This window comes from Notamacropus eugenii, chromosome 1 (genome assembly GCF_028372415.1).
Source record: "Notamacropus eugenii isolate mMacEug1 chromosome 1, mMacEug1.pri_v2, whole genome shotgun sequence".
In the NCBI taxonomy this organism is placed as follows: Eukaryota; Metazoa; Chordata; class Mammalia; order Diprotodontia; family Macropodidae; genus Notamacropus; species Notamacropus eugenii.
In genome coordinates, this window is record NC_092872.1 from 420,307,370 (window position 1) to 420,324,502 (window position 17,133).

General features: G+C 46.9%; 1 protein-coding gene across 4 annotated transcripts in view; it reads left to right on the plus strand.

Moving 5' to 3' along the window:
* DLGAP4 (DLG associated protein 4) overlaps positions 1 to 17,133 on the plus strand; it is a 223,024-nt gene that overhangs the window by 147,999 nt on the left and 57,892 nt on the right. For 2 of the 4 annotated variants that reach the window (XM_072631414.1, XM_072631413.1), the window contains exon 6: positions 1,000 to 1,228. In XM_072631414.1, the coding sequence (XP_072487515.1) occupies positions 1,000 to 1,228 (229 nt within the window). Of the gene's footprint in view, positions 1 to 999; positions 1,229 to 14,031; positions 14,394 to 14,474; positions 14,781 to 17,133 lie in introns of those variants that run through there. The other 2 variants (XM_072631418.1, XM_072631417.1) reach the window with 2 other exon arrangements.

Below are 17,133 nucleotides of genomic sequence, written 5' to 3' on the forward strand. Positions count from 1 at the left end.
ACCATCCTTCCAGTCACTCATCACCTATGTTCACAAGCTTAGAGTTCTCCTCACCCCTCTCCTCCTTCTTGTAGCCTTCTTGTGTTTAATTCCACCTCTCCAATATCTCTTGCAAGTGTATCCTTCCCTCCGGGAATGTTTCTTTTCTGTTTCTGTACCCCCAGTGCTTAGCACAGCATCTGATGTGTGACGGGCATTCATAAACGCTGACGGATTTACAACCATGAACATACAGGAAACAGATACTTCAGGCATAGTCCCAGCAACAGACCAAGTCTGCTCCCCTCACTAAGTAAGGGGAGACTGTGGCTACTTGGTGACCTGCTCTTTGGCCATGGCCACCCAAATAACAAGAGAAAAATACAAAAACGGTTGTCAGTCCTACCTGGCTTCCTCCCACCTCTGCGGTAGCTGAGACAGAGTGACAGAGGAAAGGATAGAGGGAGTTAAGAACCACATAGCTTTGTTTGTTTTAATGACCAAAAATCTGTCAAGCACTAATTCTGTGCCACCTACTGTGTTCAGTGCTGAGAATAAAATTACAAAGTAAAAGTAGTCCCTGCCCTCAAGAAGCGTCCATTCTAATAATAGGAGAAAAATGCATAGGGGAGGTGACATGGGGGAGATATTGGTTTGGATAAGTTTGAGGGCTCCTCTCAAATCCCACCACTTTTACTAGCACACTGGGTTCACTCACTATGGACACAGTTTTTAGACAGTCTATAAACTTCTACTTAACTGGTGGTAGTCTAAATGGGAGATCCTTGGTTAATAACCAAATGGCTAATTTGGGAAGGACATGGACAAGAGATGCACTGAGGGGGCAGCCATGGATAGGCATCTGGGGAGGGAATGCCCTTCTCAATGAGATAACAGGTCCAGTGATGGATGTGAGTAAGAACTGCAAAGCTTGAAATATGGGAGTTCTGGTTATCATTATTATGAGCACTAAGGCTAATAGCAGACTTAGAACACTGTATTTTTCTTCTCCCTCCCCAGGTCAGGGAGGCAGAGCTGAGTGACCAGTATGAGGCTGCCTGTAGCGAGGCTGAGTCCGCCACTGCCGATGTGCTGGACTTGCCTCTCCCCAGCTACTTCCGCTCTCGGAGCCATAGCTATCTTCGGGCCATCCAGGCAGGCTGCTCCCAGGATGAGGACAGCATCTCCCTCCAGTCCCTCTCCCCTCCGCCCACGGGCAGCAGCCTGAGCAGCAGCCGCACACTGCCCAGTAAGTCCTACTGGGGGGGGGGGGGCAGGAGGTGAAGGGTGGAAGGGATGGCTGGGCCAGGGAGAAGGAGGAGTTCACTGGGAAGCTGGAGAACAGCTCTGTGAATCTGCTCGCTGAGAAACCAAATGATGTAATGGAAGAAGAGCAGGACTTTTTGAGTCGGAGGACTTCAGTTCAAATCCTAGTGCTGCTACTTTCTGGGTCATGATGAGGAAAAGAAACCACTTAACCTCAGTTTCCTCCCCTGTAAAAGAGATCTTCGATCTCTCTATCTGATCCCCGGTTACACATCCTGTCATCCTCTCTTCCCTAGTGGTCCTGATGGGCAGACAAAGAAGCTCCTGGCTTAACCTGGGCCTGTGGATACTGATTGTGTTGTACAGGTGCTGAGTGATTCCCAGAATGTAGTGAGAGAAGGGAAGTATGGACTCAGCCTCCCAGCACCTGGGGTGAACACTGGAAGGTTGGCATCTCGTGCACTCAGGGCTGATGGACAAGGAGACTGTGGGGTCACTTCAGTGTTGTAGCTAAGTGACACAGTAGAGTGCTGGGCCTGGAATCAGGAAGACCTGAGTTCAAAGTTAACCTCACACATTTACTAGTTGTGTGACCCTAGGCAAGTCACTTAAACTGAGTCTGCCTTGGTTTCCTCAACTATGAGATAAGAAAAATAACAGCGCCTGCCTCAAAAGGTTGTGAGATAATATTTGTAAAAGTACTTAGCACAGTGATTGGCACATAATAAGTTATTCACTTCACTTCAGATATCTGAAAAACTCTCATGTGGAAGACTGGCTTCATAAATGTTTGTTAACTGACTGGTTTAGGGTTGTCTCGAAAAATAAGAGTTCTTCATCACTGGATATCTTCAAGTAGAAGCTGGATGGTAACTTGCTGTGGTGGTTAATATTGATATAAGTCAATCAACTAGCATTTCTTAAGCACCTACTAAGCCCTAGTCACTCTGCTAACCACTGCTTATCAGATTTTTGAATGGAGCAAAGTGAAGAGGGAGTGCTAACACACTGAATTCAACTGAACATTTATCAGGTGCTAGGATAGAGAGTCAGTGTTGTGTAGTAGATAAACTGCCTTGGAGTCCAGAGGACCTCTCTAAGACTTAAAATTACAGAATAATTGCCTGTCTGCTTTATTAGAGAGAGTTCCTACCAAGGGCCCAGAGAAAAAAAAGCACTAGACTGAAGAAACAACATGATAGAAAGAGAACCTGATTTACAGTTGGGTTCAAATCCTGGCTCATTCTTGCTTGTGGTGTGAACCTTCCCTTTCCTGGACCCGAGCTTCTCCATCTGAAAAATGAAAGAATTGGAATGGATGATTATAGAGCTTGAAATAACCTTAGATATGGACTCCTCACTTTATAGAGAAGAAAACTGACACTCAGAAAGGTTATGGATCTCAATCACAGTCACACAGTGAGTAAGTATCTGAGGCAGGCTTCTGAACCATGACCTTCCTGCCTTTTCCATCCAGTGGTCTAATCCACCACATCAAAATGTCACTGAGACCCTTTTCACTACAAAATCCTTTGATCTCATGTTAGACAATGAACAAACAAATTGAGATCAGTGAAGATCTTGAGAGGTCAGAAGATTGAGTGTCATCCAATAAGAAAGATTTACTAGGTGTGAGAGAGTGAGGAGTCCAAGATAACATCCAGCCTGGAAGACAGAGTAAATGGTAGTACCACTAACAGAGGTAGGAAAGTCAGAAGGAGGAGAAGTTTGAGGCAAAAAAATATATATATATATTTATACACATATATGTGTATGTATACATACACATGTCCATGTACATGTATATATACACATGTATGTGTGTGGTATATATATAAGCTTAGTTTTGTAGGATGGTGGAAAGATCCCAGGATTTGTAGTTCAGAGACCTAGGTTGAAATTCTGGCGCAGACCAAGTCTAACACCTGCAATCTCTTCTACTGGGGAAGCTGTGAGTGATGGATCCCTTGAACTCAGGAGTTCTGAGCCACAGTAACCTGGGCTGATTAGTTGTCCAAAAAATACAGTGAGCCACCAGAAATGGAGGTCTGCTAGGCTGCCTGGGGAAGAGGAAACATGCCCAGGTCAGAAATGGAGCAGGTCAAAGCTCCTGTGGCAACCAGTAATGGGATCCATCTGTGAGTGACTGCTACATTTCCAGCCTGGGTGAGATAGAGAGACCCAACCTCAAAAAAAAAAAAAAATCCTGGCTTGGACACTTACTGTATAACCTTAGGCAAGTCACTTCTCTCAATTCCTCAATTTCCTTCTCTGTAAAATTGGGGCAGTGATGTAGCATAGTAGATAGAATTCTGCACTTGGAGTCAGGAAGATCCCTCTTCCTCATTTCAAACCCAGCCTCAGAAACTTACTAGCTGTGTGACCCTGAACAAGTTACTTCACCCTGTTTGCCTCAGTTTCCTCATCTATAAAATGATATGGAGATAGAAATAGCAAACCATTCCAGTATCTTTGCCAAGAAAACCCCAAATAGGGTCACATAGTCAGACATGAGGGAAACAACTAAATACACACAAAATAGGAACAGTCATTTCTAATCTGTCTTCTTAAGGCTGAGGAAGAGATCAATGAGAAAATGGATGTTTCTGTAAACTTGAAAGGCCTATACCCAGGAGATCAGTTGTAATTAGTCTAATGACCTGCCCAGGAATGCTCAGGCAGCAGCTGTCACCCGAGAAAATGAGACCTTGCCAGACTGGGAAGAAAAGAGGGGAAGGGGCAGGTTGCAGAGAAGCCAGAAGGAGGTGAAGGGCAGAAGCTCTGAGTGGACAAGCCTGAGGCTTGTATCGACCTCAGGCTTAGGCCCTGGACTGGTCCTCCATATGTCCTTCCAGAGGAACATACGCATCTCCCTCCCTCCTGTCTCCTTCTTTCTGACCCAGATTTCACATTCCAGAAATAGCTTTCTCAAGCAGCCTGGCAGGGAGCACATTAGCCCCTGCCTGTGATGCATGGTAAGCCTACTCCGACTTCTCAAGCACATGGACATGCACACAGACAAACAGACGTGCACACTGACAGCTGGCAGGCTTCTAAAGTGTTGGCCCCAAAACATGCCCATGATCATGCTCATGAGCTCTTCTATTCCTTCTCTCTCTCTCTCTCTCTCTCTCTCTCTCTCTCTCTCTCTCTCTCTCTCTCCCTCCCTCTCTCTCCCCCTCTCTCTCTCTCCCCCTCTTCTCCTATTTTTCTGTATCTATTTCTTCCATAATTTCTTCTTCTGTCTCCATCTCTCTTTTTTGTTGCTTTTTTTACTTTTATTTTTTAGCTTGTCATTTTCACATCTTTGCTTCTGTATTTTCTACTTTCCTTTCTGCCTGCTCTTTCTCATTTCTGTCTCCCTCCTCTCTTTCCTCCTCTTTCCTCTCCTTCCCCTCTCCCTTCCCTTTCTCTTCTCCCTTCCCTTCCCTAACTCTCTCTTCTCTATCTCACTCGCACTGGCTGTCTTTCTCCTGTCTGTGTTAGTCTCTCTATGTCACTTTCACTCTGTGCCTCAGTGTATCTTTGTCTCCTTTCCTTAGTAGAAACTTAGTGACCCTGCCTCTGCCATCATACAGAGTGAAAAGCTGGCCAGCCATCACTGAATGATAATGTCCATGTGGGAGGTGGTATGAAGCAGAAGCAAATGAGATAGGGAGGTTCCCCGACTCCTCCCATCTTACCCAAACTCAAATGTCAGAGGACACAGCTGGTTAGAGACTGAGAGCCCTCCCTTTCTGTGATGCCTGCTTGGTCTGAGCCCTCCACCTCAGCAACATCTGGAGACCAAATGCTTCATAGTGATATCTTCGGGTAGTTGTGGGGATGGGAGGGTGGATGGCAGGTGGGGAGAAGAGAGCTTTGGAATAAAACTACAACAGGTTGGGTTCTAGCCCTGTCTCTGCCATCAGCTCATTGTGTGACCATGGACAAGCTCTTTCACCCTTCATTAAGATCAGATTTTCTGATCTATAAGGTGATGGAGTTGAACTCTGTGATCTCCAAGGGTCCTCCCAGCTCTGATAGCCTAGGAGTCTAAGATTCCCCTCTCTTCCAGCCTACCATTTTTCCTGAGAAGAATTCACAAAGCCTCAGGAGATTTGAGCAGAAAGGTACATAAGAAGGTTTAGGCATTTACAAAGTGAGTAGTTGGACTGTGTATGAATGAGAGATGAGGAGGAAGGGAGGGAGGGGGGAAAGAGAGAGAGAGAGAGAGAGAGAGAGAGAGAGAGAGAGAGAGAGAGAGAGAGCTCTTACAATGTACCAGGCATTGTACTATGCTTTGGGAATAGAAATAGGCCCTGTCCTCAAGGGTATTACATTCTAATGAAAGAAAGACAATATATAAAAGGGGTAGATGATTGGGGAAGATGGGAGAGTGGAAGGGCAGCTAGTCAAAGTAGAGGTCCTGAGTGAGTCCAGCTGGAAGTGAGGCAAAGCATGGCTAGGGTCCTTTCTTAAATTATGATCCCTGGGAAGGAGTCAACAATTAGAAGAATTGGGCCTGCAGTGTGGCAATGTGGCAGGCAAGAAAGAAAGGAAACAAGCATATATTAAGCACAGATACACTGTGCTAAGCACTGGAGATACAAACACAAGCAAAAAGCCAGTCCCTGTCCTCAAAGGGCTTACATTCTAATGGGGCAAGACAACACCCAGAAAAGAATTGAAAAGTAGGGTGTGGTTTTGAAATCCCAAAGCAACAAACAGGACTTGGAGAAGAATGAAGGTCAGCTTGGGCCCTTCCAGAAGTGTCCCTACCAGGAGGAATTCACCGATGGGAGAAGAGAATGAATCTTACAGAAAGTTATACCAGGTTGAGAAGGGCAAAAGGATGGTGGGGTGTTCCAGGTCAAGGACTCTCCAGGTGCTGAGTGACGTTACAGGATGAGGCAGTGACAAAGGAATGGTTTTGAAGTTCACAAACCAGAAACAGGGACAGGTGGGAATTGGAGATTGCGAAGGAGAAGTATGGAGAGTGAATGCAGGCATGTTGTGGGTGCCTAGTACAGATTGTTGTCACAGGTGTTTCCCTTTTGGAGGTAAGGTGAAAGGGTTTAGTCTGGGGACAGTCAGTGACCCACTTCCCCCTAAGGTAACCCTTCTGGTCACAATTTAGGGAGATGTTTCTATTGGCTTCTATCTAGTGGTCCTCACAGAAGTTGTGCAGTCACTGGTAGAAACTGAAAGAAGAAATACAGAAAATTGTGAAGCAAAACATTTAATGGAAAACATTCAACTTATCATAGAATTATAGAATCAACATATTTAAAGCTAGAATGACCTTGGGGTTATTTAGTTTAGCATCCTCATTTTACAAATCAGGAAACTGAAGCCAAGAGGGGTTAATTCACTTGCTAATTTACAGCTAATAAGTGGTGGAACTTGTATTTGGACCCTGGTACTCTAAACCTAGGTTCCCTCCCACTTCATCATATCTCAAGTACCCACTATGTACTGAGTCCTCTCCCGCCTGCTCTGAGGTGGGAGCAGAAGCCAGGAACCTTTTGATATCCCAAGCTCCCAGACCTTACTGAGCTCATCTACTGGGGCTACCTGGACCTCACTTTAGAGGTCAGTGCTTCTCATGCTCCAGAATCAAAGGCTGTTCCCCAGTTCCTCCCAAACCTTTGGCCATAAGGTCCAATGAACTTTTTATGAATCTAGCATCAGGAATTTCTTTGGTCAAACCTGCCAAAACTTGGGCTTCACGATTCAGCACAGGATCACCTCCACATTGCCAGGAAGCAGCAGAACTAATTAAGTTCTACCAAGCTGGAAAGCCCTCAGCTGTAGATTTTGGTCACAGACTACATAGCCATCCTTGGAGAACCTGAAGCTAAGGGACAAGAGGCTCGTGACCTCAGAGACTGACTAGCAGGGGAGGAATTAGTTTGGTCATGACAGTTCATGAAATTGTAATGATGATGAATACAATGGTGATGACAGTTCATATTTATATAGCCCTTTAAGGTTAACAGAGCCCTTTACATACACTATTTCATTTGATCCTCACTACAGACCTATGAAGTACTGCCCCCATTATATGGAGGAAACTGAGACTCAGAGCTTTAGAGAATTGACTGGGATTACACAACTAGGAAATATCTAGAGTAAGATTTAAAGCCAGATCTTCCTACTCCCTGACTCCAGCACAATGACATGTGGGCTATGAAAAAGCCAGGGGTGGCGAAGAGCCCCTGGAAATGGTTAATTGAATATTTATTGCATGTTGGCTTCTGGCTTCTTTCTCCCATGACGTCCTTTGCCTTGTGCATCAAAGCAGGCAGGACCCACCCATCAGTAAAATCATTTTCACACTCAAATGTAGGGGAATTTGTTCAATCCTCTTGCCCCAGGCTAATTGCTCCATTCTGTTTGCACTGAAGTGACTCCTTTCTACCTTTCCAAACGTCTTATACCTTACCCCCTTTCACAAACTCTTTGATTCAGTTACATTGGCCTCTTTACTGTCCCCTGAATAAGATGTCCCCATCTCCTGACTGAAATTTCACTGACTTTTCCTCATGCCTGGAATGCTCTCCTTCCTCATTTCTATCTCCTAGTTTTCCTGGCTTCTTTCTAATCCCAGCTAAAACCTCACCCTCTAAAAAGCCTTTCCCCCTTTAGATTCAGTGATCCAGTGCTTAGTACACTATATTACATGCTTAGTAAATTCATTGATTTATTGACTGACTTTAATATTAGTGCCTTCCCTGTTATTATCTCTAATTTATACTGTGTATAGCCACTAGGTGGCACCATAGTGCACAGAGTGCCAGGCCATGAGTCAGAAAGACTCTTCCTGAGTTCAAATTTAGCCTCAGACACTTTTTAGCTGTATGACCCTCAGCAAGTCACTTAATCCTGTTTGCTTTAGTTGCCCCATCTGTAAAATCAGCTGGAGAAAGAAATTGTAAACCATTCCAGTATCCTTGACAAGAAAACTGCAAATAGGGTCACGAAGAATGAGACATGACTGAAAAATGATACAATAGCTTGTTCGTACATGTTGTCCCTTTCATTAGAATGTGAGCTCCTTGAGGATGGGGACTAGGGTCTTTTTTTTTTTTTTTTGCCCTTTTTTTATATCCCTAGTGCTTACTGCAGTGCCTGGAAAACAGTAGGCACTTAATAAATGCTTGTTGTCTAAGTGACTCTGGGAGAACATACCTGAACTGACAGTCCTATCTGAAGCTTCCAACGGTACTCCTAATTCTGGGCAAGGGACACACAGATTTTACATGCCAAGGGAAGAAAGAATGGGTCTCCTACTGCTTTGGTCCTTTCTGATAAACTCTATGAGTTGAGATATCATACCAGACAATGAACTTCAAACAGGCAAGACCTCTAGATTTAGAGTGTACAATTAGCTGTGGGATTCTCTCTCAACTTCCAGCCTCTTCAAACCCTTCGCCTCTTTGGTCTTGAGCTCTCAGACCAGAACCTCACTTTCGTTTTCTAGAAAATGAAGATGTTGAAGGCAATATGGTAAAGTAAAAAAATAAAAAGAATAACAGATTTGGAGTCCTTGGACTTGGGTCCACATCCCATCTCTGTTACTTACAACTTGGACCAGTTACTTAACCTCTCTGGGTCTCAATTTCCTCATCTATAAAATGAGAAGGTTGGAGTAAATGACCTCTCTGATTCCTTCCAACTTTAGTTTTATGATGTTATTAACCAAATGACCTCTGAAGTTTCTTCCACCTCTAACTTTGTATATAGGTAACTAGCATTTATATCGACAGTGCTTTAAGGTCGACAGAATGCTTTACAAATACTATTTCAGATGATCCTTCTGCTTTTATTATCCTGATTTTACAGATGGGGAAACTGAGGAACACAGGCTTGCCCATTGTCACATAGCTAATATGTGTCTGAGACTGGATTTGATCTCAGATCTTCCTGATTCTAGATTCAAGGCTCTATCTCCTATGCCAACTAGCTGCCTCTTACTCTGTAGTTCCAAGATTCCATGGCTCTGTATTTTATGGTCCCAAGATTCCATGATTCTAATATTCAATGTTGTATGGTTCTAAAGTTTCATCGTTCTCTTATTTACTCTCTATGTATTTACAGGTACATATATGTGTACATGTGCATATATTTGTATCTTTAGAGAGAAAAATTTGAATAGAGTATGACACACATATACATTCATACATCAGAGAGCTGTTGTAATTTCATCAGTGTAGATGCTCTGTCAAGAAAGATGATACAACTTGTCCCTAACTTACTCAGTAGTCTTCAATTTCTGCTTTGTCCAACCTGATAAGCTTCTACAAACTTCTGCTTCTACGAGGAAGATCCTAGGACAAAAAGCCATCACTCCTGGGGTTGTATTGTAGTTCTTTCCAATTGGGAAAGAGCAGCTAGAGCTTGTACTCCATTAATGTAGCTTTTAAGAACTCCATACCTTAATAAGACATAAAAAGGACTTGAGTGGGATAAGCCAGAGTCAAAGTTGATAAACATTTATTAAACATCTACTATGTGGCAAGCACTGGACTAAGCACTTGGAATAAAATGAAAGGCATAAGACAGTCCCTGCCCTTCAGGAGTTCACTCATTAATGGGGGAGAGAATCCCTAAAAAGAAGCTGAAGTGAGAAGAAGAGGTTCAACTGGGAGGAGGAACAAAGTCATTCAGTTGGGCTGGGAAATTATCTGAGAGGTGTGAGTTTCTGCATTGATTTCATCTTGCAGAATGGAGAGTTTCTGAAGAGGATGAAGTCCAAAAAAGTAGCAGGTGGGAAATGATGAAGAGAATTCCCTGGTTGCCCTCCTTACTTGGTGAAGGATATGGGAGGAAGGAGCTCTCCAAGGTCCAACTTCCACCCTTTCCAATCAGAGGGAGGGAGGGAGAGTGGGGCCCCAGGGACAGGAGGTGTGAGTTTCCTAGTTGATTTCATCTTGCAGAGTGACAGGTTTCTGGAGATGAACAAGCTGGTGTAGTGGATATAGAATCAGCTTTGAATTCAGGAAGACCCAGGTTTAAGTCCCATCTTTGTCACGTTATTGACTGCTGACTCCATACTGGCTGTGACCCTGGACAAGTCACTCAATGGAAGCTCTCTTAAGACTCCAAGTTGTAGAGAAGATGCTACTTGTATTAGTAGAGGGAGTTTCCTTGATGACAGTTCCAAAGAATGTACAAGTCTCATTGACACCATAACATAGAGAAAGAGGTAGAAATGAGAAGTGCTGTGGCATCGTGGATAAAAGACCTGCCCTTTGAATTAGGAAGACCTGGGTGCAAGTCTGGTCTTTGATATGTACTGACTGAGTGAATCTGGGCACGTCACCTAAACTCTCAGTGCCCCAAGACAATTTTCTAAGACTAGGAGTTGCAGAGAAAGGGGATTGGTAGAGAAAATTCCACACCGGGAGCTCCCTACACCAACAAAATAACTATCTATATCTATATATAGATATACATATGCATATATACATATACATATGTGTTGTATTATATATATATATATATATGATTCATGATTTTGTCATTGTGGGTGCTTCTTGCTCTCTTGGAGAACTCATCAATGGCCTTGGTAGCTGGTGTTCATAGAATCATAGATCTAGAGTCCAACCCCCTCATATTATAGATGAGGTGATAGAGACCCAGAGAGGGTGAGCTATTTGATTGAAGTCACAGAGATAGTAAGTATCAGAGACAAGATTTGAATCCACGTCCCCTGACTCTAGAACTAATTAATACTCTTTCCAACTATACCACACTACCTCCACAATCAAGTTGAGGTGACCAAAGAAACTGTATCACCTTGTGGCAGTGAGGCCCTCTGAACTCAGCTAGACTGGACCTTAAAAGATAGAAACAGTCCTTCACTGGACTCCTACTTGAAACCTTTCCAGCCTGGTGTGACCTGCTAATTTTTGTGTTATCAGACTGGACTTTGAAAAGCCAATGTGACCTCCACACCAATGTGAAGGGCAGAAGGTAGATTTTAGAGCAGGCTTCTCAGTCTGTGTGACTAGGTTGTACAGAGAAAGATTAGAATCCTAGAACACCAAACTCTAACATTCCATGTTCTAGGCTTCCTACATTTCATGTTCTGTGATTATACCATTGTAGCCCAGTGCTCTGCACACAGTGAACAATTAAGAAATGTTTGTTCATAGAATCACAGGATTTAGAATGGGAAAGGTCCTGAGAGATCATTTAATTCAATCTTGTCATTTTGCAGATTAAAAAAACAAAACCAAAACTGAGGCCCGGAAAGGAGAAAGGACTTGGCCAAAGTCTTATAGCTCTTAAGTAGCAGAGTTAGCTTATGCCCTTTTCCAAAGCAGAATTGACTTCAGGGTAGAAACTAGACATAGTAATTCCTGCTTCTTAATAAGGTTGTTGGCTTGGTGAAAGGCACCCTCCAAACAGACCCCCTCCCATCCCTCATCCCCCAGCCCCAGGGTCTTGTAGCATGTTCCTCTCTCAGGGAAGGGCTCAGCAGGCAGCTGGAATAGCAATGCCTCAGAGCCCTGGCTTGCTCAATATTGATGCCAAGAAAGGCATCAGCATTCATACTATAGTCTACTGTGAGCTGACCTCCTGGCCACTGGAAGACAGAAAGCAATATGACCAGATCTCTTGGGCAGACCTATACAATGACCACCTCCAGCTCCTTACTCACCTCTCCTGCCTCCCACTGCTCCCTCTCCCAGGGTTCTTAGGCTGCCCTCTGACTGTACAAAGCCCTTCTCAGGCCTGCCATCCGTGTGTTACCCTCAGATTCTAAAGTTCTCTCTCCTTCCTCTGCCCCATCAAAACTCCCATTCTTTCAGTGAGAGCATTTCAGCAACCTGTTAATAACAGTAAGACTGCTGGCATAGTGGAAAGAGTTCTGGTCAAAAGACCTGAATTAAAGTTCTGACATTGTTCTCATCCAGGGTAAGTCAAGTAACTGACCCTCAGTTTCCCCATCCATAAAATGAGGACAATACTACCTGCCTTACCTCACAGGGATGTTTGAAGGAGATTGCATATATTGTTAACATTTTACTAGTATAATGCCTTTAAAAGTGCTTTCACCTTCTATCATTCATTTGATTTTCACAACAGCCCACTGAGGGATGTTTATCAAGGTTGTCCAGTTTTACAGAGAGGGACACTGAGGCCTAGAACCAAGAAATGACTTCAATTCAACAAGCAATTATTAAGTGCCTATTATGGGTTAGGCACTGTGGATTAAAAAAAATAGTCCTTTCCCTTTAATGATCCTGGGGGGCAGGGTGCATACAAAATAAATACAAAATAATTTGGCAAAAGTCTCTTGCTGGAGGTTAACACTTGAGCTGAGCCTTAAAGGTGGTCAAGAGAGACGACATTCTGGCATGAGGTAAAGCAGTGCAAAGATGGGAGACAGTGTCATTTGAGAGGAAGAGGAAGAGAAAGAGGCTTGATTTGGGTAGAGCAAAAGGTGCAGGAAAAGGAACCCCAGGTAATCAGGTAGGTTGGGGCCAAGTTGTAAAGAGCTCTAAAAGCCAAACAGAGTTTACATCTGAGCCTAGAAGCTATAGGGAAACATTTGAACACATTGAGTAGGGAGTGGCATGATTCTTCTGTCAAGAGGCTCACCATCAGACAACTACCTGGGACAAAGCAGTCCACTTAGCTGGATGTAGATCATGTGAAAGGAGGAGTGATATAAAACGGCATATAATCTGCACAGGGAGGTTGGAGTCAGGTTGTGGTGGGCCTTGAATGTCAGGATCAGGAGTTTATGCCAGAAATAGGGATCCACAGGAGTTTGGTTTTTTTTTTATTGAGAAGTATAGAATTCTTGAGCAAGACACTTAATATCTCCGAGGCCTCCTTTTCTTCCTCTGAAAAATAAGAGTAGTGGGTTTAGATGATCCCCTAAAGTTCTTTCCAGTTCTAAATCTATGATCATGTTGCTTTAGGAAATTATAGTTCCCAGAGGATGAACTGCAAAGGGAGGCAGCCAGTTAGGAGGTTACTGTCATAGTCTAAGTTTGAAGCCTGAATTGGTTTAGGGGCGGGAGCGGATGCAAGCCTGTTCAGTTTGAAGAAGTCACGGAGCGTGGCGACCGATTTTTGTTCATATGTGATGACGGCAAGTACCTTTCTTCCCACTCTGCACCGGTTTCCCTTCTGTAAAATACGGTAGCTCATCCACTTGTCCCTCTCAGCGCTAATAGGTAGGATTCTGAAAGTCCTGGCTGCCCTCTTAAATGCTTCTTCTGAAGGAGGAAACAAAAGGCGAGCAGAAAGAGAAAGGGGTCGGGAAGGAAAGAGCGTCTGTGGACGAGGATGAGCAGGGATCTGTCAGAGAGCTGCCAGCTCCGGGCCGCGGGCTGGTGTGCGCTGAGCGGAACTAGCCCACTCGTGCTCTCCAAAGGGAACAGCGGCTGGGACGTGGGCACCAGCCCGGGACTTCCACACTGAGCATGTGCGGAATGCCAGCTGGTCAGAGCACGGGTGGGGCTGGTCCCGTGCCAGGCGCAACTAGGACCAGGCGAACTAGTCCCTGCGGGAATGCCTGTGCCCGGGCAGCCTCGGCTCGTGAAGCAGCTCCTTCCCCCGCCCGCAGGACCTACAGCGCGGCGGGTGGGACGTCGGCGGGTGGGTGGGTGTGCCCACGCCGGGTCCAGCGTGCTCAGAACACGTGCGCGCTCGTGCGGCGCGTGCACCCGCCCTGGGCAAGCTGTGCACGTGCGTGTGCGCGCTCCGCCCCGGAGTGTAGCGGCGCTGTGTCGTGCACGTCGGATTGGATGTGCTTGTGCACGCATGCTTCCTACCCGCCCTCCGCCCGTCCAGGCCTAGCCGTGCTCGCGCGCGCGTGCACTCCCGCACTGTTGGGTTTGCAAGGGGTTGCCTGTGTGCACCGCCCCCCCGGGGCGGGCACGTGCACACATGAGCGGCGCGGGGTGTAGCGTGTGCGCGTGCCTGTGCTCCTAAATCCTTCCCTTCCCGGGCCCCCCTGCCCCCAGCCCTCCACCGCCGCCGCGCCCCAGAGCGCAGGGGAGAGGGAGGGGGAGAGGCCGGGGAGCCGCCGCGCGGCCGGTGACGCGGGCCCGGAGGTGGGGCCGCGCGCGGGGCTTTAACCCAGAGGCCCCTCCCCTGGCAAGTCCATCACCGGAGCGGCCGGGGCAGAGCGAGGGAGGAGGGTGAGTGCAGCCGCCCCCAACGGGCTCTCCCTGTCTCCGTGCGCCCTGGGCTCTGGCCGAGCCTCGAGCCGCCGCCTTCCCTCCCCGGCTCGGGCGCCCCGCGGCCGTCCCGGTGTCCGGCCCGGGCCCGTGCGCGCAGCTGAGCGCCGCCGGAGCGGCCACGCCGGGGCTTTGTGCCGGGAGCGGGCGGGGCGGGGCGGACTCCGGCTTCCTCCCGGGCTCCGGCCTCTGGCAGCCAAGGGGACTCCTCCTCCCGGAGCAGACCGACCTCTGTCTGGGTGTCTCTGTCTCTCTGTCTCTCTCCTTCTCTCCCTCTCTGTCTCTGTCTGTCTCCGCCCCTGCGCCCCTCGGGTCTCATGGCTTTGTGTCTGGACCTCTTGAAGCAATGTGAGTGGAAGCGATTTTGTGGTTTTTTGCCCCCCTCGCCAGCATGAGGGGCCGAGTCCGGCCCCGGGGGCTCGGCCCGGCTCGGCTCTGTTCGGCTCGGCTTGGCTCGGCTCGGCTTGTCTGGCTGGCCCCGGAGGGGACGCTGGAAGGCTGGTTAACAAAGCGGGGCTGGGGGCCCACGCCCTGGGAATGGGGGAGGGGGCTGCCGCTTTGTGCGCGGGGGCGCGCGGGGGGAGGGCCCCCGGCCGAGCTCCCCGGAGGGGGACGGGACGGAGTGGACCCTGCTTTGCCTGGCCTGGGCCGACCCGACGCTGCTGCCGTGGACTCTGCGCTATTTTAACCTGCCTGGGCTATTTCAGATCCCCACAGGATGTGAGCTCAGCTCCCGTTTATTTCTGGGAGCCTGGCTTTGGGGTGGAGAAAGGGAGATCCTGGTTACTCAGCTTGAGTTGGCCTCCCCTGGCCCCCGGAGCCCTGGGCAGCCTCTGTGAACGGGTGTTTTTAAGGACAAACTTTGCAGGGGCTTTCCTAGGACCCTGACTCCGGCCAGGCTGTTACCACCGTGGTGCCATCCCCTTCCCATTAAGGGATAAGGATTCGGAACCTCTCTCAGCTGTTCAGGGATGAAGGGGAGTTAATCTCAATGTGACATTATGTAGATTCTCCCTAGTGGTAGTAGGGAGGGGGAGAATAAGAGAAGAGAAGCTGTCCTTAGAAAATGCAGTTGGCATCTATTGTGGATTCAGTTTATAATGATGGGTAATTAAACTGGGGTTGTAATGATAGGCGGGTGCGCGCCTTTGGGAAGGGCTGTTGAAATAGTCTGTTGTATTTTCCATCCTCTCCTTGGGGCCTCCTCCCTCCCTCACTCTTCCCTTCTCTTTTAACCTCCTTTGGTTGCCTCCTGCCTCCTCCTCCTCTTTTTTTCTTTTTTCTTTTTTTTTTTGTTTTGGCCTGTTGCACTAGCTGACAGCCTATTCCTACGAGGGAGTGACTCAGTGTACCCAGATTTGAGCCCTGCCCTGTCCACCCCCTTCTCAGGGTGACACAGCCCCAAGCAGCAAGAGAACCTCCCTCCACAACCCCCAGTTCCTTCCCATCAGTCTCACAAGGGAACAAAGACCCAGAAACACAAAACAAAATTCTAAATAGAGGGAGGAGGTTGCTTGGAAAACCTCCAAGCCAGAAGGAGACTTAAGGATCATTAACGCCAACCCCTTCATTTTACAGATGAGGAAACCAAGCCCCTAAGAGGGGAATAGACCTTCTAGGACATGTCAGTTCAGTGGCAGGGAGAGGGAGATAATAAGCATTTATATAGCACCTACTAAGTGTCGGGCTGTGTGTCTCACTTGAGCCTTGCCTCATTTTATCAGGACCAAAACTAGGAACTAGTCAGTCTAAGGAAGGTGGGGAAAAAAGACATGAGATATTAGTGGTGTCGTGGAAAGAGAACCTGGCTTGGGAATAAGAAGACATGGTTCAAGTAGGGTTTGTGACACCAATTTGCTACATGACCCTGACTGAGTAAGGCACTTTTCCTCTCCGGAAGGCCTCCACTCAGTTCTATAAAGTGAGGCTAATAAAAGCTAGTTCTCAAAACACAGGGCTGATACGATAAACTGTGCTAGTGAATGGAAAGTGACTCTATTTATAGTAGAAATCCATAGGAGCAGTAATACCTCTATAGCATCCCTCAGATTATTCATCCAGCCTCAAAATTTTGGCAGGTGATGAGATGCTCGCTACCTCCACTGCCCCCAAAGTCACTTTGAGACTGCATTATTCTTTCACATCTGTCTTTTGTTAGTTGATTGTTACTAAGCGAATGTAATAGGGGAGGAAGAGGACTGGGTGAGCTTTTAGTTGTCCCTTACCTATAAGAATCGTGCAAATTCAGGGAGAAAGGCAGCCCAGGGGTACCTACTACTGCTCTTTTCCATGACATCTTACTGCTTACAAAGCACTTGTCACAAGGACTGTCCAGCTGGGGGAATTTGCGGTCTAGAGAAGGAAAGAGACTTGCCAACGTCATACATCCAGTCAGATCTTCAATCCAAGTCTCTTGATAACCTGTTTATGCCCTTGTATCACTTAACACCCTTTGTGTCCTGTATTACTTGACTTCTCTGGACCTCAGTTCCTCCCTCTGTAAAATCAGGAAGTTAGACCAGTTGGCCTTAGAGGTTCTTTCCAGCTCTAGACCTGTGATCCTACCTATGACCTAGTTCAGAGGCTGCTGCAGTTGTCCAAGTGCAAGATGTCATGCTTAGAAGGGGTATTGATGGACTGGCTTTTGGGGGTAAGGGAGAAACCTTAGAGAAGCATGGATAGTCTGCCTCCCCCAGAGGAG